At 40.3% G+C, this 24,184-nt stretch overlaps 1 protein-coding gene across 4 annotated transcripts in view; it reads right to left on the bottom strand.

Moving 5' to 3' along the window:
* ATG13 (autophagy related 13) overlaps positions 1-24,184 on the bottom strand; it is a 47,298-nt gene that overhangs the window by 18,351 nt on the left and 4,763 nt on the right. For all 4 annotated transcript variants that reach the window (XM_068989320.1, XM_068989321.1, XM_068989322.1 and 1 more), the window contains 4 exons: positions 4,306-4,387; positions 3,255-3,335; positions 2,758-2,877; positions 814-860 (listed from right to left, as the gene is read on the bottom strand). In XM_068989320.1, coding sequence (XP_068845421.1) covers positions 814-860; positions 2,758-2,877; positions 3,255-3,335; positions 4,306-4,374 — 317 coding nt within the window. In that variant the 5' untranslated portion in view covers positions 4,375-4,387. The remainder of the gene's footprint in view (positions 1-813; positions 861-2,757; positions 2,878-3,254; positions 3,336-4,305; positions 4,388-24,184) is intronic.

Below are 24,184 nucleotides of genomic sequence, written 5' to 3'. Positions count from 1 at the left end.
GCTTGGTACGAAAATTTTGGACTATAACCTGGCAACTGCTTTTTATTTAAGAAAGAAAAATAATGTCTATACCACTCATACTTATTAAAAAGATTTTTCCTTTGATGTGTTGCTATTTCCTCAATATTCCTATATATTCTTCTTGAAATTCGGGCAGGAATTCAGCTAATCTGCCCTGAAAAAAGAAAATGGAGGGGAAAATAACACGCATTCCCAGTCCGTGACCAACACAGCATGTCTAAAGGAGTGGCGAGGGGAAATCTTATTGGATGTCTGCCACACAGAAAACAGACAAAACAGAGTAGTCATGTTACAAGAGCTCAAGGGATTTAACTAGAGAACTATGTGTGCTCTGGGAAAACAACAAACCCTTTTTCAGCCTCCTCTCTGCTCCTCTCCCTGTGTTGCCTGAGTCTCTCTGGACCGGTGCTCCTGTTGAAGGTCATTGCTGTGCCTGGGCTGGAAGCCAAGCATGAGGCCAACTGTTGCAAAGACCTACCAGCTTTGTTAAGTGGTCAGAACACTCTCTGTGACTGATACAAGCCCTGCTTTTCACGTGATGTCGTGCACTTTATCCTCAGCTACCACAACCAAGGATTCTAAGATAGAACACTTACATACTTTTAAAATGTATTTATTTTTAATTGAAGGATAACTGCTTTATAATACTGTATTGGTTTCTGCCATGCATCAACATGAGTCAGCCATAGGTATGCATATGTCCCCTCCCTCTGGAACCTTCCTCCTGTCTCCCATCCCATCCCACCCCTCTTGGTTGTCGCAGAACGTCAGTTTGGGCTCCCTAGAGCTTACTTTTCATTCATTTCCAGACACCAGATTTCCAGCTCCATGGAATCTCCCTGTAAATGGAACAATAAAAGGTATTGTTAAGATACTATTAAAAGATATTTCAGTTTTGCTTTTGATAATCTTTATTATAAAGCACAATACAGCCACTATAAAAATATTACACAGTATAAATAAGCAAAAAGATATCACTTAAAACACAATCAGTGATTTTCCTAAATAAAAGTGAGCTCATACCATACATTCTATTTTTTATCTTTTTTTTTTGTATATACTATTTTTATCACTTTTTTATGTGCTTTAAACTGTGGTGTTGGAGAAGACTCATGACAGTCCTTTAGACTGGAAGATCAAATCAGTCAATCCTAAAGGAAATCAATCCTGAATACACATCAGAAGGACTGATGCTGAAGCTGAACCTCCAATACTTTGGCCATCTAATATGAAGAACTGACTCCTTGGAAAAGACCCTGATGCTGGGAAAGAGTAAAGGCAGGAGGAGAAGGAGATGACAGAAGATGAGATGGTTGGATGGCATCACCGACTCGATGGACATGAATTTGAGCAAAGCTCCAGGAGTTGGTGATGGACAGGGAAGCCTCAAGGTGCAGTTCATAGGGTTGCAAAGAGTTGGACACGACTGAGAGACTGAACTGAACTGATCACAACATGGAATTCTCCTTATAATTAAAAATTCTACATTATTTTTAATGGCCACATAGTATTCTACCAGGGCTTTCCAGTGGCTCAGGAGCAAAGAATCTGCCTGCAACGCAGGAGACCCAGGGTCTACGTGAGGGCAGTTCTTTGGTTGCAGCAAGCGAGGACTAGCCTCTAGCTGGGCTGCAGGGGCTTCTCACTGTGGTGCTTCTCCTGTCGCGGAGCACAGGTTCTAGAGCACAAACTCAGCAGCTGCTCCACAGCATGTGAGATCTTCCTGGGTCAGGGGTCGAACCTGTGTCTCTTGCACTGGCGGGCGGATTAGCACTGAGCCATCAGGGAAGTCCAATCACAACAGTTTAGAATCTGATTTCACAGATGCCTGAGAGAGGAAAGTTCTTCCTTTTGGACTCCCTAAGTATCACTAAGGAAAATAACTCACAGTATACACCAGTAATTCAATAAAGAGAATAGGATGTTTTATTTGGTACTAAGATTTCCACAAAATAAGTACTGACATCATTCACACAATAAAAAATTAAGAGCCTACTATGTGCCATCCCAGGCATTGTGACAGGCACAGAGATGATTATTTATTATATCCTGCCTCGTTTCAAAAAGAATTGAAAGACTATACAGATAAATAAGGTGTGGCATAGCTGCTGACCTCAAGAATAAAAGTGTAAAGTATCGATAGGAACATGTAATAATTGTCTTCCATATTTTATTTATATACTTTACAAATAAGAATTAAATGAAATATAGAAGTGTAGTGGTGGTAGAGGTGGGGCTAAGTAATTTGGCCAGAGTTGCTCAGCTAGGCTCTGAATTTGGGTCTGTATAGCTCTAAACTCCATTAGTCCTTTATTATTCCACGCAGCCTCACAATCCTGTAGTGGAAATAGATTAATAAACATACAAGAAAAAATATCTGCATCATGGAAAAAGGTGGAAAAACACATTTAAAAAAATCACATTCCAGCAAGTTACACTCTAAGAAACAAATATAAACAAAGCACACAGGAAGTCTAGAGCGGTTAGAAAGGGAGATCTTTTGGAGCACACGAGTGTTGAAGGATGGGTAGAAGCACACCACTCACAGATGATAAATGAAGATGAGAGCGAAGAGTCTACTCCAAGTGGTTGGAAGAATAAGTACAAAAACCATGACCTCCTCGGAGAACCATGAGAGGATCAGAGAGGGAAAGCGTAGGAACAAGGCTGGGTTGGAACCAGAGTGTAAAGTGCTTTGGGTGCTGAGCTAAGACCCTGTCCTGGCCATAACCTTACCTCAGAAGTCTTGAGTGAGATCTCCACACACATAGACCTCCCAACAGCAGGCAGCTGCCCTGCCAGGGCCTTCTTTGCTTCATGTGTAACCTCTGGGATGTCTTTGATTGCTAAATTGAACTAGAATACAAGAAGAACTTTGTGTTAAACATTCACAAGGAACATTATGGAATCAAAGTAGTAAGACTGGATACTGAGTAACGTGGGCCCTGCCCTTAATGAAGGACAGTCATTCACTTCTCCTTTCCCCTTAAGAGATATCTTGCATCAAGGACCCAAAACTCAGGTTGATAAGTTTTCACTCATCACAGAGGAAAACCAAAAAATATCCAGGACTAACATTCAATGAAGAACATATTTTCCGAGTGAATGGGTCAAATGGAATTAGGCATTTTAATGTTATGACTTAGTAATACTAGAAATATTATTATTACTACACCATAATTCCTTGTGAGAAACACCATAGTATATCTCTCAGCAAAGAATAGGAATTTTACCCAGTCTGAACCCGTTGGGGAAGAAGACGAACGAGTACAAATCTTCTCTCCCAGTCGAGCCTGGACGATCACTTGGACAGTCTAAAAAAAAAACCAACCAAACAAAAAAATCAAAGGTGAAAAGTTTCAACAAACCGATTTGGCTCCTAATCAAGATTAAAACCCTCTCAATGCAGGGTTAAAAAGGTGCCAATGATCATACCTATACTTCAGGAAAGGGTAAGATTTAAAACCATCAAGAACAGAAAAAAAATGGCACAAAAATAATACTGTAAATATTCCTGAGGACCTACTGTCAACCAATTAAGAGAAATCAAAGTCTGAGGCTTGTAATCTATAATATACTCACATGGCAGAAGGAAAGCTGCACACGGTGGCTCTGACTTTCATAAAGAAACAAGTCCAATCGTAGGTTTAAATATTCACTGCCATACACTTATGTAATCATAGTAGATTTAAACCAAGGAATCCACAATTATTCATATGACTTGGCCCATATGGCAAAAGTCTTCCGGCTAATTTTACAGCCAGAATCTACTGCATGGCTTGTTCTTACATAGCAATGGTTGAGAGGAAGGAGAGACAGAGGTGGAAATGATTTTTAGATTTAGGGAAAGATGCCTTCTATAGCACTCAAAATTCAGTTTTAATTTTTCATTTACACAGAAGGGGACAATAAGCGGAAAGTGAGGGATTTCAGAGGTAGCTAATGCTTAGGGAAAGATGTACCAACTGCTGTCCATTCTAGTCCAGTCTTTGTTCTCACCCCAAGGGAACACACTGTGCCAATAACCTGGCATAATAAGTTTGACATTTCTGCAAACAGGCTTGCAAAAAAAAAAGTTATTTTTTTTAACAAGTAGCTTTGGAAAATTGGAAGCTTTTTAGTTACACCCCCAGTACCGCCCCCAAATTTCACAGTTTGGTTTACAACAGACAGAAGTATCCCTTAAAATGGGCAAGCTGCAAGCTGTTATGCTGTATTTCCAAAAAGGGAGAAGCATGGAAGTTATTTCGAACAGTTCCAGGCTCAAAAGAACGGATATATTACCTTGAGGGCAAAAAACTTAATGAACTTGTCCAGGTCCTTTCTGTCCTGGGAATTAAGATCAGTTTCCATTGCCTATAGGAATCTAAAACAGGAAAAAAAAAAAGTGTTGAATAATGTGACTGTGTTTTAAAAGGGATTGCTACAACAAAGCATACAGAGATGGCATTGTCTACTAGCTTATGAATAGTCATGTAGGAGGTAAAACCTCCCCTCCCCTCGACTAAAGACACCAACATGAAGAACAGAAGATACTATCTTTTGAGGAAAATAAACTCCACACAAAGAGCTAAATCTATAGACCTAGAAAAAAGATGAGACAAGCCATTTTACCTGAATATGGAACTTTGAGCTTTTAAACTTATTCATTAAAAAAGTTTTATTACCCAGCATACTGAAGACTAAGTTTTAATGAGGCAAAAACTTCATTAAAACATAAAATAAGTTAACATTCCTTCAACCAATCCAGGGATCAAACCCGCATCTCTTATGCCTCCTGTATTGGCAGGCGGGTTCCTTACCGCTAGTGCCACCTGGGAAGCCCTTCAAAAGACCACTAAATCAATTTAATTTTGGGTGGGAGTAGGGTGGGGGTAGGATGAGAAGGGGCTGGTATGAAGAAGAAAGCATTTAGGGGAGAGAAGAGTATGAACAAAGGCATATAAGCCACAGGAGAAAAATGGGTTTGGAACTATTAAGTACTCCAATTTTCCAGCGATTGGGTATGGCTGGTTTAGGCCAGACCACGAGAGTCTCAAATACAGTGCTAAAGACTGGTGCCAGAAAGGGGAGTACCCTAGAGGCTTTTGAGAAGAGAAAGCAACGCAATCCAAATGGTGCCTTAGAAAGATAGCACCGCTGGCACATTGTAGAATAGTTTTGGGTATGCAGAGCAGGGAAATCAATTAGGTCCTTGGCAATAATTCAGGCTTGTGGTCAGGGCTAAAAGTCTAATAGAGACATGATTTGGAAATATGGATGGGAGGTATTTTAAAGGAAGACCTGACAGGATTTAAGGACTGAGTGTAAAAAGTTTAAGCGGGTTTCAGTTAACAAAAAAGAGAGTGAGAGGGAAAGCTAGTTTTAAGAAAAGGATAGAACGCATGTACACCCATGGTGGATTCATGTCAATGTATAGCAAAACCAATACAGTATTGTAAAGTAAAATAAAGTAAAAATAAAAATTAAAAAATTAAAAAAAATAAATTAAAAAAAAGAGAAAAGGATAGAGTTGAAACGGGAAATCATGAGTACAAGTTGGGTGGTGCAGAGGTTAAAGCATCTGCCTGCAATGTGCGAGACCTGGGTTTGATCCCTGGGTCGGGAAGATCCCCTGGAGAAGGAAATGGCAACCCACTCCAGTATTCTTGCCTGGAGAATCCCATGACGGAGGAGCTTGGTGGGCTAAAGTCCACGGGTCGCAAAGAGTTGGACACGACTGAGCGATATATAAGAAATAAGATTCTTTATTGAGGTGCGAACTTACATCAGTGAAATGCACAAATCTTAGGTGTACAGCTCAATAAATATTTCATATGTGAACACTCATACGATGACAACCCAGATGGAGTTGTAGAACACCTATAAGCCAGAGGCTCCTCTTGTGTCCCCTTGGTCAATAAACCCACAGAGAAGTAATCATTATTCTAACCTCTATCACCATAGATTAGCTTTGTCTGTTTTGAATTTCTTATAAATGGAATCAAATAGTATTAACTCTTCTGTTGTGTAGCTTCCTGTATTCAGTAAGACTCATTCATGACGCTGCATGCAGCAGTTTATTCTTTTGCATTGCTATGTAGCACTCCATGTTATGAATATATCACCATCTATGAATTCTGCTGATGAACATCTGGGTTGTCTCTCGCTTTCAGCTGTTATACTCTTGCATGCCATTTCTGGTGAATAAAAACCCTCGCTGGGGTCAGACGTAAAGCCGGGAGTGCCGAGTTTGGGTCAGCAGGCATACCTTGTTTAACTGCACCTCACTTCACTGTGCTTCACAGATGCGGCTTCCCCCTTTTTAAACAAATTGAAGGTTTGTGTCAACCTTGTGTTGAACAAGTCTATCAGTGCCATTTTATTTTGTGCCTTGGTGTCATATTTCAGTAATTCTTGAAATATTTCGAAACTTCCACCAGCAAAAGGCTCAGGTGATGGTTAGCATCATTTTTTAGCAACATTCTTTTTTCCGGCCGTGCTGGGTCTTTGTTGTTTATGGGCTTTTCTCTAGTTGCAGCAAAGAGGGGGCTGCTCTCTAGTTGCGGTGTGAGGGCTTCTCTCGTTGCGGAGGACAGGCTCTGGGCAGTACAGGCTCCAGCAGTTGCAGCACGTGGGCTCAGGAGTTGCAGCTCCCAGGCTCGAGAGCACAGGCTCAACAGCTGTAGCTCACGGGCTTAGTCACTCTGCAGCCTGTGGGGTCTTCCCGCATCAAGGACTGAACACGTGTCTCCTGCACTTACAGGTATATTCTTTACCAGTGAGCCACCAGGGGAGCCCTGAAGTATTATTAAATGAAGTTTTGTACATTTGTTGTTGTTCTTTTTCTAAGGCCATACTGTGGGGCATGTGGGATCTTAGTTCCCCAACCAGGGATTAACCCGTGCCCCTGCACTGGGGTCACTGGGCTCCCAGGGAAGTCCTGCATGTTGTGTTTTAAAGACATAATGCGATTTTACTCTTTATAGTTTAAACACAACTTTTATATGTACACGGAAACCAAAAAAATTCATATAATTCATTTTATCACAGTGATCTGGAACCAACCCACAATACATCCAAGGTATGCCTGTGTTTAGCTTTGACAATCACTGCCAAAGTTTTCCAGGGTTTGTACCAATTTATGTCACCACCACAAATGCACTGGGCTCCTGTGGATCCACAGTTATAGCACCCCTTGGAACTGCTGGTTCTTTCATCTTAGCCATCCTGGTAGAAGTGTGGTGGTATCTCATTTAATCTGCATTGAATGACTGCATTTAATTTAATGCCTAAATTATGACTGCCTTTCCCCTACTGGCACTTTTTTTCATGTGTTTGTTAGACATTTGGATATCCTCCTCTTTTACAAAGTGCTAATTCAGGCCTTTTACCCACTTAAACAAATATTAAAGTAAAAATAAAAAGATCTTTTAAAGCTTTAAACAGCTCAAGGCCCTGAAGCAACCCAGCTACAGACCTGAGGTAAGCACAGTGCTGGAGGACTGTGCTGCCCCTCAAGTGGGGACGTGTTCCTACTATCAGAGAATCTACCGATGCAAACGCTACAATGGCATGACTCTTGAGACTTTTTGTACCACTGGAAGCACTAAAAGGATTATCCAATAACTAGAATTAAAGGGGGGGGGGCTGTCTCCACAGAAAGACACCAGCACTTATTGTCTCCTTAGGCGTAGATATCAAGGATGTTAATTCATCCTCTACAATAAACAATAGGTGGTTTGCCTTTGCTTTGCTCTTGCAAAATTCCTTCTCTGAGTGCTCCCAGGATTATAAAGGGAAATTTGGTACAAACATTAAAGAGAGACCCACAGTTGAACTTTTCTTCCTGCTCTTTACTATGCTAACCAATTACTAAATCCTTCAAACTTTTGCTTATATAAAATCCTTTATATTTGCGGCATTTTCATTTCCATAGATAACCACCTTAATTCAAGCCTCATTTCTTACCTGGAAGAGATACCAGATCTCACTTTACCTTTGAAGAGGATCAGGCTATGCCATTCTAAAATATGCTACTTTGGCATAAAGATTATTTTAAGCTAAAGACATTTGAGATTCAACAGATGTAGAAAACCTTTTCAGCGCTTCCCTTATCTGACTAAAAGCAGCAACTTCTAAGAAATGAGGACTGCCATAAATTCTCATTTCAGGTTGGCATCTACTGCCAGGAGAGAGACCAAGAGTAAACCTAATATAAATGCCCCATCTGGGGGAGTTTCATGGTCATGAAAAAGATGGAAAGACCATTTGCACCCACACAAGGAAATATTATCACCAACTTTCTTACCTCCCATTTGTTCTCCTCAACATTTGTGTTTCCTAAAGAAACTTGTTTGTTCTTCCTATAAAAGCCTTTTTCCCCCTCTCTTTCTTCTACTAAGTTAGGCATAGAAATTCCAAAATTTTACTACTTCTTTGAACTATTTATCATTGAGCATTCCTGTGGTATAAATTTTGCAGGCTTTAATAAACTCTATCTTTTCTCTTGCTAATCTTGTTTGTTAGTTTAATTTGCACACACCAACCTACTGAACCTAAGAGGGTACAGGAAAAGTTTCTTCCCCAACCTTCTAGATTATATGGTAAACCTCAGGTAAACCACTGAATGGTTAGGCTAATAAAGCATTATGTTGTCATATTGCTCCTATGTGCCAGAATTTTGGCCAGACTCCTCAGTCTGACCTTTAAGATACCACATGCAAAATCAGTAGCGAAAACAGGGAAGTGATTTTTGAAAGGTAACTGGAAGCCTGCGGGCACTTTCAGGAAAGATGTTGGTCACTAAAAGTAGCAAAAAAATGATCATCCTGGCCCAGGGTCTAGTGCTTGGATGTACATGCTCAAAAGAAACAAATTTTATTAGTTCAGTCAAGGTCTAGGGGGACTTCAGTTATAGGAGACAGTTTATATACACAAATGCAATTTATTAATTGAGAAATAAAACTGAGAAAGGAAGCATCAAGTGATTGACATGTTGCCTTTCTTAAAAGGAGACCATTTTGGGGACACTAAAATTTCTATCAACCCACTATTAACTTCATATAGCTTTCTCCACCTTGGGGGCAAGCATGTTGGAATTCTGACACCAAGAGGCTAGAGAGGGTCTTCTTCTTGGCTGACAAGGCATGTATTTGACTTTTTTCTTTCTTTCTCTTTTTTTGACTTTCTTTTCTTTACAGACAAGTACCGATGTTAGTCATTGTTACCAACATGAAATGACTGCCAAAATGACTATCTACATTAAGACCCCCGATGAGACAGGTTTTAAGAAAAATACGCTCTAAGTCGCTTCAGTCTTGTCTGACTCTTTGTGACTCTATGGATCATATTCCGCCAGGCTCCTCTGTCCACGGGATTCTCCAGGAAAGAATACTGGAGTGGGTTGCCATGCCCTCTCCAGGGGATGTTCCTGACCCAGGGATCAAATCTGTCTCTTAGTCTCCTACATTGGCAGGCGGGTTCTTTACCACTAGTGCCACCTGGGAAACCTAAGAAAATACATCAGCTTCTAGAGGACTAAACCAAAGTAGGGCTTGTAGGTTTGTTGCTGTTGTTCAGTAACTAAGTCATATCCTACTCTTTGCAATCCCATGGGCTGCAGCACAAAAGGCTTCCCTGTCCTTCACCATCTCCCGGAGTTGGCTCAAACTCCTGTCCATTGAGTCAGAGAAGCCATCCAACCATCTCAGCCTCTGCTGCCCCTTCTCCTGTTGCTTTCAATCCTTCCTAGCATCAGGGTCTTTTTCCAATGAGTTGGCTCTTCAAAACAGGTGGCTAAGGTATTGGAGATTCAGCATCAGTCCTTCCAATGAATACTCAGGGTTAATTTTCTTTAGGATTGACTGGTTTGATCTTCTCGTAGTCCAAGGGACTCTCTAGAGTCTTCTCCATAACCACAATTCGAAAGCATCCATTATTCAGCACTCAACCTTCTTTATGATCCAACTATCACATCCATACATGACTAACGGAAAAACCATAGTTCTGACTATATGGACTTTTGTCAGTGAAGTGATATCTCTGCTTTTTAATACAGTACCTAGGTTTGTCATAGTTTTCCTTCCAAGGAGCAAGTGTCTTTTAATTTCATGACTGTAGTCACTGTCCACAGTTACTGTGGAGCCCAAGAAAAGAAAATCTGTCAGGGTTTCCACTTTTTCCCTTTCTATTTGCCATAAAGTGATGGGACCAGATGCCATGACCTTAGTGTTTTAATGTTGAGTTTCAAGCCAGCTTTTTCACTCTTTCATCCTTACCAAGAGGCTCCTTAGTTTCTCTTCACTTTCTGCCATTAGAGTGATATCATGTGCGTATCTGAGGTTGCTGATATTTCTCCTAGCAATCTTGATTTCAGCTTGTGATTCATCCAGACCAGCATTTCACACAATGTACACCGCATGTAAGTTAAACAAGCAGGGTGACAACATACAGCCTCATCATACTTCTTTCCCAAGTTTGAACCAGTCCATTGTTCCATGTCCAGTTCTAACTGTTGCTTCTTGACCTGCATACAGATTTCTCAGGAGACAGGTAAGGTGGTCTGGTATTCCCATCTTTTTAAGAATTTTCTGGTGTTTTTCTGGAATTCCCTTGCTTTCTCCATGATCCAATGAATAGTGGCAATTTGATCTCTGGTTCCTCTGCCTTTTAAACCCAACTTATACACCTGAAAGTTCTCAGTTCACCTACTGCCGAAACCTGATAAATCTGTATACACGTCAAGAAGCAACAGTTAGCAATGGACATGGAACAACAGACTGGTTCAAAATTGGGAAAGGAGTATGTCAAGGCTGTATATTGTCGCTCTGCTTATTTAACTTATATGCAGAGTACACTGTGTGAAATGCTGGGCTGGAGGAAGCACAAGCTGGAATCAAGATTGCTGGGAGAAATATTAACCACCTCAGAAATGCAGACACCACCCTTACGGCAGAAAGCAAAGAGGAACTGAAGAGCTTCTTGATGAAAGTGAAAGAGGAGAGTGAAAAACGTTGCTTAAAACTCAACATTAAAAAAATGAAGGTCATGGCACCTGGTCCCATCACTTCATGGCAAACAGACGGGGAAACAATGGAAACAGTGACAGACTTTATCTTCTTGGGCTCCAAAATCACTGCAGATAGTGACTGCAGCCATGAAATTAAAAGATGTTTACTCCTTGAAAGAAAAGCTGTGACCAACCTAGACAGCATATTAAAAAGCAGAAACATTACTTTGCTGACAAAGGTCTGTCTAGTCTAAGCTATGGTTTTTTCAGTAATCAGAGTTGGACCATAACAAAAGCTCAGCACCGAAGAATTGATGCTTTTGTACTGTGGTGTTGGAGAAGACTCTTGAGAATCACTTGACTGCAAGGAGAGCAACCAGTCAATCCTAAAGGAAATCAATCCTGAATATTCATTGGAAAGACTGATGATGAAGCTGAAACTCCAATACTTTGGCCACCTGATGCAAAGAACTGACTCATTGGGAAAAGACCCTGATGCTGGGAAAGACTGAATGCAGGAGGGGAAGGGGATGACAGAGGATGAGATGGTTGGATGGCATCATCAACTCAATGCACATGTGTTTGAGCAAGCTCTGGGAGTTGGTGATGGACAGGGAAGCCTGGCATGCTGCAGTCCGTGGGGCTGCAAAGAGCCAGACACAACTGAAGTGAACTGAAACATAGCTTGAAGGATTTTGAGCACAATCTTGCAAGCATGTGAAATGAGTGCAACTGTATAGTAGTCTGAATATCCTTTGGCATTGCCTGTCTTTGGGAATGGAATGAACACTGACCTTTTCCGGTCCCGTGGCCACTGGTGAATTTTCCAAATTTGCTAACATACTGAAGGCCGCACTTTAACAGCATCATCTTTTATGACTTTAAGTAGCTCAGCTGGAATTCCATCACCTCCACTAGCTTTGTTTGTAGTAATCCTTCCTAAGGCCCACTTGACTCCATGCTCCAGGATGTCCAGCTCTAGGTGAGTGACCACACCACCATGGTTACCCAGGTCATTAAGATCTTTTTCGTATAGTTCCCCTGTGTATTCTTGCCACCTCTTCTTAACTTCTTCTGGTTCTGCTAGGTCCACACCATTTCTGTCCTTTATCATGACCATCCTTGCAGGAAATCTTCCCTAGATATCTTCAATTTTCTTGAAGAGATCTCTAGTCTTTTCCATTCTATTGTTTTCCTCTCTTTGCACTGTTCATTGAAGAAGGCCATCTTATCTCTCCTTACTATTCTCTGGAACTCAGCATTCAGTTGGTTTTATCTTTTCCTTTGTCCCTTGCCTTCTGCTTCTTTTTTCCTATTAGGTTGGTGGCAAAAGTAATTTCGGTTTTGCATTGTTGAAATTTTCCATTTGATACTGAAATATATTTTTAAATAAAGGTGGCTATGTTATACATCATTATAATGCTCATTTCTTGCTTTATATGTTTTTGCTAATGACATTACTTGTATTTATGTTTATTTTAGATTATAGAAATGATGTTATAGACAAAAAGCAAATTTGAGTGACTTTTTTATTCAAGTTAAAAATGGGTAGTAAAGCAACAGAGACAACTCACAACATCAGCAACACATTTGGCCCAGGAATTGCTAAGGGACATAGAGTGCAGTGGTGGTTCAAGAAATTTTGCAAAAGAGATGAGAGCCTTGAAGATGAGGAGTGTAGTGGCTGGCCACTGGACGTTGACAACGACCAACTGAGGGCAACTGTTGAAGCTGATCCTCTGACAACTACACGAGAAGTTGCTGAAGAACTCGACATTGACCATTCTATAGTCATTTGGCATTTGAAGCAAACTGGAAAGGTGAAAAAGCTCGATAAGTGGTGCCTCATGACTTGACTGAAAACAAAAACAAAAACAAAAACTATTGTTTTGAAGTGTCGTCTTCTCTTATTCTATGCAACAACAATTTCTTGATCAGATTATGACGTGTGACAAAAAGCGGATTTTATACGGCAACCAGCGATGACCAGCTCAGTGGATGGACTGATAAACTCCGAAGCACTTTCCAAGGCCGAACTTGCACCAAAACAGTTATGGCCACTGTTTGGTGGTCTGCTGTCTGTCTGATCCACTACAGCTTTCTGAATCCCAGAAAAACCATTACATCTGAGATATATGCTCAGCAAATCAATGAGGTGCCCCCAAAACAGCAACACCTGCACCCAGTGCTGGTCAACAGAAGGGGCCCTATTCTTCTGCGAGACAACACCCAACCGCACGTTGCGCAACCAAGACTTCAAAAGTTGAGCGAATTGGGCTATGCAGTTTTACCTCATCCGCCATATTCACTTGACCTCTTGCCAACTGATTACGACTTCTTCAAGTATCTCAACAACTTTTTGCAGGGAAAATACTTCCATAACCAGCAGGAGGTAGGAAATGCTTTCGAAAAGTTCGTCGAATCCTAAAGCACATATTTTTACGCTATAGAAGTGAACAAACTTATTAGCAAAAATGTGCTGATTGTAATGGTTCCTATTTTGATTAATAAGTATGTGTTTGAGCCTAGTTATAATGATTTAAAATTCATGGTCTGAAACTGTAGTTACTTTTGTACCAATCTAATATATGTAAAGCCTCCTCAGACAACCACTTTGCCTCCTTGCATTTCTTTTTCTTTGGGACGGTTTTGGTCACTGCCTCCTGTACAATGTTATGAACCTCTGTCCACAGTTCCTTAGGCACTCTGTCTAACAGATCTAATCCTTTGCATCTATAAATCACCTCCATTGTATAATCACAAGGGATTTGATTTTGATCATACCTGAATGGCCTAATGGTTTCCCCTACTTTCTTCAATTTAAGCCTGAACTTTGCAATAAGGAACTCATGATCTGAGCCACAATCAGCTCACAGTCTTGCTTTTCTTGACTGTATAGAGCTTTCCCCTCTTCATCTATAAAGAACATAATCAATCTGATTTTGGTATTGACCATCTGGTGATGTCCAAGTGTAGAATCATCTCTTCAGTTGTTGAAAGGGTGTCTCCTTTGACCACCGTGTTCTCTTGACAAAACTCTGTTAGCCTTTACCCTGCTTTATTTTGTACTCCAAGGCCAAACTTGCCAGTTACTCCAGGTATCTCCTGACTTCCTACTTCTGCATTCCAATTCCTTATGATGAAAAGGACATCTTTTTTTCATGTTAGTTCTAGAAGGTCTTGTAGGTCTTCATAGAACCGGTAAATTTCAACTTTTTTTGCATCAGTGGTTGGGGCACAGACCTCGATTACTATGATGTTGAATCATTTGGAAATGAACCAAGATCACTTTGTAGTTTTTCAGAGTGTACCCAAGTACTTTGGATTCTTTTGTTGTTTGTGGACATTGTTCATCAAAGAGTACTGTGGACTCTTGTTGACTGTGAGGGCTACTCCATTTCTTCTAAGGGATTCTTGCCCACAATAGTAGATATAATGGTCATCTAAATTAAATTTACCCATTGTCGACCATTTTAGTTCACTGATTCCTAAGATATTGATGTTCAGTCTTGCCATCTCCTGCTTGACTATGTCCAATTTACCTTGATTCATGGACCTAACATTCCAGGTTCCTATGCGATACTGTTCTTCATAGCATCGGACTTTACTTTCACTACCAGACACATCCACGACTGAGTGACGTTTCTGCTTTGGCCCAGCCACCTCATTCTTACTAGAGCTTTAAGCAATTGCCCGCCACTCTTCCCCAGTAGCATACTGGACACCTTCTGACCTAGGGGGCTCATCTTGTGGTGTCATATCTTTGTGCCTTTTCATAATGTTAACGGGGTCTCAAGGCAAGGATACTGGAGTGGGTTGCCATTTCCTCCTCCACCTTTTGTCAGACCCCTTCACTATGACTCGTCTGTCTTGAGTGTTGGCTTTGCATGGCATGTCTCATAGCTTCATTGAGTTACACAAGCCCCTATGCCATGACAAGACTGTGATCCACAAAGGGGAAGGCTTTCAGGTTACCACTCAGTTTAAGTCAAGGTCATTTTGCCTCTTAAGTCTAGTCTCTCAATTATGTAGCAAACTCTTCTGTAAACATTCAAATTTCTTTTCCCTTTCTTGTTAATATGCTGAAAAAGTAAATTCATCAGATTTACTCAATATCTTCTTTGTTAAATTTTTTTTCACCTTAGGGATATAACCGAATTACTATGTATAATTTTGGATATTTACAAGAAGTTCTATGTGGTTCCCACCCACATATATTTGATTAAATTTATCAGGTGTCACCTTTCCTGAAATGCGTTAAATAGGTCAAAAGTATACTTATGAATCACAAAGTGAAAGTGAAGTCACTCAGTCGTGTCCAACTCTTTGCGACACCATGGCCTGTAGCCTACCAGGCTTCTCCGTCCATGGGATTTCCCAGGCAAGAATACTGGAGTGGGTTACCATTTCCTTCTCCAGGAAATGTTCCCGACCCAGGGATTGAACCTGGGTCTCCCGCACTGCAGGCAGCAGCTTTACCGTCTGAGCCACCAGGGAAGTCCTTTATGAATCATAAAGCTCCTACAAATACTGCTGTCCCTTCAAGCTTCACCAACACCTATTTTCCCAGACTTGCAAATACCTCATTTAATTAAGGCTTAAGACATTCAATAGATAACAAAAACTATTAACTGGACCTTGATTAACAACTTCAATTTAGCAACATTCTCTATATATCATCTTCATTTCATTAACAGAAGTTTGTTACAACCAATAACTCTGTCAGCTTCCCATGGTGTTTAGAACAGGTGCAGACTTGTACCATACTAATGTCTTTAAATAATTACCTGAAAATATAATGGATAAGCAAAATGTGGTATATACGTACAATGAAATATTATGAACCTTGAGAACACCATGCTAAGTGAAATCAGTCAGTCACAAAAAGACAAATATTGTAGGATTCCATGGATATGAAGTACTTAAAAGTCAAAACTGCAGAGACAGAAAGTATAATGGTGGTTTCTAGGAGCTGGGGGAAGACAGAATGGGGAGTTACTGTGTAGTAGATCAACTTTGCTTCACAAGATGAAATGTTATGAGGATGTACAGCAGAGAAGGATGAACAACAGTGTAAACATATTTAACACTGCTGAACTGCACACTCACTAATGGTTAAGACGGTAAATTTTAGGTGACTTGTATTTTAACATACACACAAAGATGCCATTAAATAAATAAAGTTCCCACTGTTATGCAATGGATGTAGATAAGCACCAACATCCAAATACTAGACAGAGATTCTACAACATGGCTTAACTGTAAATGATATAATCAGCTAAGGGAAAAGCACACTTATCTGGGTAGACAAGTTTTCCAGATCTTTTACTTACGTTCACACTGAAATGCTAATTTTAGCATTTGAAATAAATGTTTTATAAATAATAAATCTTTAAAATAAACAGATAGAAACCATTCATCTCACTATTTTACCAATCCTGAATTGAAAGTACAGAAATGCAAAAGCTATAAATAAAGCCAAAAGAAGAAATAACAATGAAAGATGTCAACAAAATACTGGGGAGAGGCAAACAGACTGGTTAAGGATAAAGGTTTCGATGTTTCTATTTTGTTCTACTCACTTCTAAAAAACAAAGAGTGAGGAACTTAAAAAGCATACACACAGACAAGAGATAACAGCATCAAAGTCCAGGAAAGTAGGACAAACAGATAACTGAATAAGCCAAGCATAGCTGATATCCAAGCCAGCAGCAGGAGAAACCCTAAGCAAAGAAAGTTCATCTGAACCAAATAACCTGAGAAAGGCTAAGGAATTAGTCACCAGATAGCTCCTAAAGTAGGGTGGCAGACGGGGGTGAAAACAGGATTGAAAGTCCCAGAAGAAGCAGTTAGAGCCCACTCTAAACCCTCTAAGTGCCGTTCTTCCCTAATGTCAGAAAACTGGCCTTTGGGAGGTCCTAAGGCCTTCCCTTCTAGCTCAGTCGGTAAAAAATCTGCCTGCAGTGCAGGAGACCAGGGTTCGATCCCTGGGTTGGGAAGATCCCCTGGAGGAAATGGCAACCCACTCCAGTATCCTTGCCTGGAAAATCTCATGGACAGAGGAGCCTGGTGGGCTGCAGTCCATGGGATCGCAGAGTCGGGCACAACTGAGCGACTAACACTAAGGTACTGGAGTAGGAAGACTGAGCTCACCTCCTCTCATGAGCACCAAAATTACAATTATTTGTAGAATAATTATTGAGGAAAAAGACCAGAACCTACCAGAAAAGATCTTCCACAACTAAATACAGAAAGGAGGAATCACAACATGACAGGTACGAGTGGGGAGTCCTAACACAGTCAAGACCCATGACTCTAGTTGAGGGACCTACAAACAGAAAAATTGTTACAATATATTTTCCCTCTGAGGGAATTTCTCCAAAGAAGAATTTCTCCAAAGAAGCCCCCAATCTCCTGCTGAAAACAAGTTTTCAACTCCTTTCAGTAAGGAATGGGCATGCAACTGTTGGATAATATGGTAAGAGTATGTTTATTTTGTAAGAAACCATCAAATGGTCTTCCAAAGTGGCTAAACCATTTTGCATTCCAACCAGCAGAGAGAATTCCTATTGCTCCATGATCTCTCCAGCATTTGGTGCTGTCAGTGTTTTTGGATTTTGGTCATTCTAATAGGAAAAGCAGTATGTCAAGGCTGTATATTGTTACTCTGTTTAACTTATATGCAGAGTACGTCATGAAAAACACTGGGCTGGAAGAAGCACAAGCTGGGATCAAGATTGCCAGGAGAAATATCAATAACCTCAGATATGCAGATGACACCACCCTTATGGCAGAAAGCAAAGAGGAACTAAAAAGCCTCTTGATGAAAGTGAAAGAGGAGAGTGAAAAAGTTGGCTTAAAGCTCAACATTCAGAAAACGAAGATCATGGCGTCTGGTCCCATCACTTCATGGGAAATAAGATGGGGAAACAGTGGAAACAGTGGCAGACTTTATTTTTTGGGGCTCCAAAATCACTGGAGATGGTGACTGCAGCCATGAAATTAAAAGACGCTTACTCCTTGGAAGGAAAGTTATGACTAAACTAGATAGCATATTGAAAAGCAGAGACACTACTTTGTCAACAAAGGTCCATCTAGTCAAGGCTATAGTTTTTCCAGTGGTCATGTATGGATGTGAAAGCTGGACTGTGAAGAAAGCTGAGTGCCGAAGAATTGGTGCTTTTGAACTGTGGTGTTGGAGAAGACTCTTGAGTCCCTTGGACTGCAAGGAGATCCAACCAGTCCATTCTACAGGAGACCAGTCCTGGGTGTTCATTGGAAGGACTGATGCTAAAGCTGAAACTCCAGTACTTTGGCCACCTCACGCGAAGAGCTGACTCATTGGAAAAGACCCTGATGCTGGGAGGGATTGGGGGCAGGAGGAGAAGGGGCTGACAGAGGATGAGATGGCTGGATGGCATCACCAACTCAATGGACATGAGTTTGAGTAAACTCCAGGAGTTGGTGATGGACAGGGAGGCCTGGCGTGCTGCGATTCATGGGGTCGCAAAGAGTCGGACATGACTGAGAGACTGAACTGAACTGAATAGGTGTGAGATGGTAACTCATTGTTATCTTAAAAGATATGTCTTTTGCAAATATTCTCTCCCATTCTGTAGCTTCTTCTTTTTAAAAAAGATTTATTTATTTGATTTTTTGACTGTCCTGGGTCTTAGTGTTTGCACATGGGCTTTTTCTAGTTGCAGTGAGCAGGGGCTACTCTTCACTTCGGTGTACAGGCTTTTCACTGTGATGGCTCCCCTTACTGCAGAGCACAGGCTCTGCGCACGAGGGCTTCAGTAGGTGCAGCACGTGGGCTCAGTAGCTGTGGCTCGTGGGCTCTAGAGAGCAGGCTCAGCAGTTGTGGCTCAGGGGCTTAGCTGATTCGCAACATAGGGGATCTTCTCAGACCAGGGATCGAACCAGGTCCCCTGCACTGGCAGCTGGATTCTTAACCACTGGACCACCAGGGAAGCCCCTGTAGCTTATCTTCTAATTCTCTTAGACAACTTTAGCTTTTTTTCTTTTTAAACAAATTTATATACTGAACCACTCTAATATTAAAGAGTTAAAGTTTCCTTGATTTACGGATGAATGTTATGAAGTAAATTCCATTGTTTTGAGTAACATCTCCTGGCATATTATCAATACTGCTTTCACATTTCTTTAATGCCTATTTCTAGTCATAATTCTCTACAGAATAGTAACTTCAAAACTATTACAGAGATAACAGGATACTTTTGCCTTTAACAAAAAAAATTTTTTTTGCTGACAAACACTTAGCACAAACATTTTCAAGATTGATAAGTATTTAAATAACACTCTCTACCATCAAGTGTTTTTAAACTCATGTTTCTCATGCAGTATGTAAGTATGGGGAACACCGAAATTAAAACTGACAATTTTACATTTGCTTCTTCAACTAACATTGTGAAAGAGCAGAGATAAGCTTTTCTTCCCATAGTCATTATTATATAGCAAGAATTTTCATATTTTCTCCAATACTGGTTTCAGAGGCAATTCTATAATAAATGGGGGCAAAAAGATACTTCTTCCCTGTAAACTGCCAATTAGTAAATGTATAAGAAATAAAAATTATTAGAAAAATCACCCATTTTGCAACCACTGCAGGACTAACTGGTTCAAGCAAATCACCAGGGGATGATAAATTCATGGCATGAAAATGTGTTTGTTGGCAAATGGTATATTAACAGTCTTCATGTGGATGACTATTAATTACAGAGTCATCAGTGAACACAATCTTAATAAAGTAATCAGAGAAACATACCAACAACTGAAAAACTGACATTACATTCTCTTGATGTGATGTAGTGAGAACGACATGACACTTATGGACTTTTCTAGTCAGTTGTATAACCCACACCTAACCACAAGGAAGCAACCAGATGAGCTTATATTGCAAGACAAGAACTTGTACACAATAAGGCGCTTTTACTCTTCAAAAACTGTCAATCTTAACGTGAGAAAAAGTCTGAAGAACTATTATAGAATAAAGGCAATACAAGAGGTATGACAACTAAACGCAATCCTTGATCCAGGACTTTTTTTTAAACTTGCTATAATGGACAGTATGAAAACTATTCGGCAACATTTGAATACTGACTATATACTACTAAAGGCATTGCATCAATATTAAATTTCTTGAATTTGATACAATTACACTTTGGTCATGTTCTTACTCTAAAAGTTACTCTAAAGTAACTTTTCTCAAGAATCCAGGGGAAAAAAGAAATTGTGTGTTACTCTGTTATACACTGTGTGACACTGACAGAGAAAAGTAAAGCAGTGCGGCCAAGAGAGAACTGTATGTGAACCAAGCTGAAGAGTATATGAAAGCTCAGTTATATTTTTACAATTTTTCTGTATTCCTTTCATTTTTCAAAAAAATTTTAAATTCAGAAACGAAATTCATTCTCATCAAATGGGCTATAGTAGGGTAAAGATCTTAACTAATTTTCACCCAGCATAAAAGTTTTATATCTCCTTGTAGACCTATTGCAAATACAATTTTTCAAACATCTGAATGACTGCTCTAGTTGTACTTCTAAGATCCCATCACGGGATATCCTTGCCTTGAGAGTAAATGAGACATAGAGTTTATTGCACTGCACTATGACAGACATGAGCTTAAAATCTTTGAGGAGGAGGTCTGACAGCAATATGGACTGACCTGATGTTATCAGTCACCCCCACTACCTGCCACTACAAGCACATAAAAATGCAGATAAAATATGAAAATAAAAAAGGTCTTGATACCCAGCTAAACTAGAAAGATTGAAAAATTGCAGCTTCCAGAGAAAAGGTGAGTTAAAGCCACCAATATAAGGGAAAACTGATGACAGGGAGCTGAGGCCTATGGGGAGCAAGCTCAGGTTCTTGTAATGAACACATGAGAACACGACTGCAGCCGGTGGGCCATCATAACTCAAGCTTGTAAGCAGGTAGAAACCTGCATAAAACCCCAGAGTCAAGTGCTCCTTGATCAGAGGCCAGAAGAACCCTGCTGCTGCTGCTAAGTCGCTACAGTCGTGCCCGACTCTGTGCGACCCCATAGACGGCAGCCCACCAGGCTCCCTCATTCCTGGGATTCTCCAGGCAAGAACACTGGAGTGGGTTGCCATTTCCTTCTCCAATGCATGAAAGTGAAAAGTGAAAGTGAAGTCGCTCAGTCTTGTCCAACCCTTAGCGACCCCATGGACTGCAGCCTACCAGGCTCCTCTGTCCATGGGATTTTCCAGGCAAGAGTACTGCAGTACGGTGCCATTGCCTTCTCCAAGAAGGACCCTAGAGAAGCAATAAGCAGGTTTGCCATCTATCAGGGCAAGGTTGGGAGGTGGGGAAGTCACTCTAAAACTTCAAAAGAATAAGTCAGTAAGGTACAAAGAGACAAGATCCAAAATTTACATCACCGACATGGATAGTAAGGAAACAAAAAGCCAAGAAACTAACCTAAAAAGTTGTTTAGAACCACCGAAACCCCTAGAAACAGGCTGAAGAAAGTTTGAAGGAGCCTTGAGAGAAACTTTCACAGATTTGGATTGTTGACAGCCAGGCCACTTATAACCCTTCCTTCCAACTTTTAGCTAGATGATTTCAGAATTTAAAAACTTATGGATTGCCCATGGAAATAGAACACCAAGAACTCAAAAGAACAAGACAATGTAAAAGCCTACACATCGGAGGTAGGAGATTTGGCACCCTAGGAGAAAATATGCTTACTTGTGAACTTGTTAAACATGTTGATTTAGAATGCTGGGAAAGGTGGTGGGTCAAAATTTTTTAAGGGATCACTTTATATAGCTTTTCTTAACAGTTATAACTCACACACCATAAAATTCACGGTTTTATAGTTTATAGTTTGGTGTTTTTTAGTATATTCATAAGGATGTACAACCATCCCCCAATTTTTATCACACTGAAAAGAATCCCACATCTGTTTTCTGTCATTCCCCTTCTCATTCTCCTTGGCAACCACTAGTATACTTTATGCCTATGGACTTGCTTATTCTGGAATTTTCTCATAAAGGAAATGTGACTTGCTTCCTTCACTGAGCATATTTTCAAGGTTCACTCTATACTGGAGCATGTGTCAGTACATCATTCCTTTTTATGGCCTAATTGCCAACAAAGGTCCGTCCAGTCAAGGCTATGGTTTTTCCAGTGGTCATGTATGGATGTGCAAGTTGGACTGTGAAGAAGGCTGAGTGCCGAAGAATTGATGCATTTGAACTGTGGTGTTGGAGAGGACTCTTGAGAGTCCGTTGGACTGCAAGGAAATCCAACCAGTCCATTCTGAAGATCAGCCCTGGGATTTCTTTGGAAAGAACGATGCTAAAGCTGAAACTCCAGTCCTTTGGCCACCTCATGTGAAGAGTTGACTCACTGGAAAAGACCCTGATGCTGGGAGGGATTGGGGTCAGGAGGAGAAAGGGCCGACAGAGGATGAGATGGCTGGATGGCATCACCGACTCAATGGACCTGAGTTTGAGTGAACTCTGGGAGTTGGTGATGGACCGGGAGGCCTGGCGTGCTGCAATTCATGGGGTCGCAAAGAGTCAGACACGGCTTAGCGACTGAACTGAACTGAACTGAATATTCCACTGAATGGACAGATTACATTGTGTTAACTGACTCATCAAGTGATGGGCATTTAACTTGCTTCCTCTTTTTGGCTATTATGAACAATACTGCTAAGAACACTCATGGGCAAGTTTTTGTGTTAACATATGATTCTCTTGTATTTCCTTGTTACTCTTTTCCCTTTTAACCCATAATAAATAACCCAGATAAAAAGGCTGTTGCTGTATTTAAATTTTTTTTTAATTTCCAAAAACAGTGGATAGTAGTTCTTCTCTCAGAAAACCAGTGTAGCTGTAATTTGTAAGTCTTCAAGCTAATTTTTTTAAGTTTTATTATGAAAATTTTTTCACTAAAGTAAGCTTTTTAATTGAAAACATACACCCAGAGAAGTGTACATACATTAGACTGCAACCTGATAAACTTCCAAAAGGCAATCCCACCAGTGCAACTGGCACACAGATGAGGCACAGCCCAACAACAGCACCCAGACTCCCCCAGGGTCTCCGTTCAGCCATCACCTCCCAACAGAAGCCACTGTTCTGACTCAGTCACCACAGACTGGCTTTACTTGTTTCAGAATTTCATATAAATGGTTGTGTCTGATTTATTTCATTTACTATTAATATTATATTTATGAGCATCATTGATAATAGTTGTACATAACTGTAGTTCATTTGTATGTGAAAAGTTTTAAACATCATTCAGCTTCAACAGTGTTGAATAAGGTGGGCCCTTAGCCTCTGACAAAAGCAAAGGTAATTTCTTGCTGAAAGAAAATTGTGTTATCCTAGCCCCAAATCATCTCTATAATTTTTCATATACAATTTCTGGCATATGTTAAAGTAAATTAGGCACTCATGGAGACAAACACAAATGACCAAAATCCAAAAGACGTCAGAAACATTAACAGTTATCAACACAGACCTCAAAATTACTATGCAATATGTTCAATTAAATGAAGGACAAAATTGAGAATTTGGACAGAGAACAAAAATCTATAAAAAGAACCAAACAGAAACTCTAGAACTAAAAAATAAAACGCTAATTTAAGAACTCAATGGTTGAGTCTAACAGCAGATCAGATCAGCAGAAGATAGAAATATTGAAAGGAAATATAGACTGAAGGAAAATATCCAAAACAAAGCATAGAGAGACAAATGGATGGGAAATATGGAAAAGTGTATGAGGGAATGTACGAGAGATAAGGAGTGACCACAAACTGGGGATACTTTTGAGTGTGAAAGGGTACTATTTAAGGTGTTTAGTTCTATCATGACAGTAGGTACAAAATGATACATGAGGTTATCTGAGATACTAAGGACACAGGGAAAGGTCTAACGTATGTGTAACTGGAATCCCAGATGGGAGAGGAAAAAGAAAGAGGGAGAAGCAAATTAGGAACTGTATAGCTGAGAATTTTCATGTAAAGAGGTAAAGCAAAATAAATTAGGTAAGTACAATCAGTCCAGATTAGTAGGGAGACATAAAAGAGGGCAAAAGAGACTACACAGTGTATCAGGAGGGAGTCAATGGAAATTCTTCTACAGGTAACAATTAAAGGACATTAATCTG

The sequence above is a fragment of the Capricornis sumatraensis genome, chromosome 16 (genome assembly GCF_032405125.1).
Source record: "Capricornis sumatraensis isolate serow.1 chromosome 16, serow.2, whole genome shotgun sequence".
NCBI classification, from domain to species: Eukaryota; Metazoa; Chordata; class Mammalia; order Artiodactyla; family Bovidae; genus Capricornis; species Capricornis sumatraensis.
This window is presented reverse-complemented; position numbering and strand designations above follow the sequence as displayed.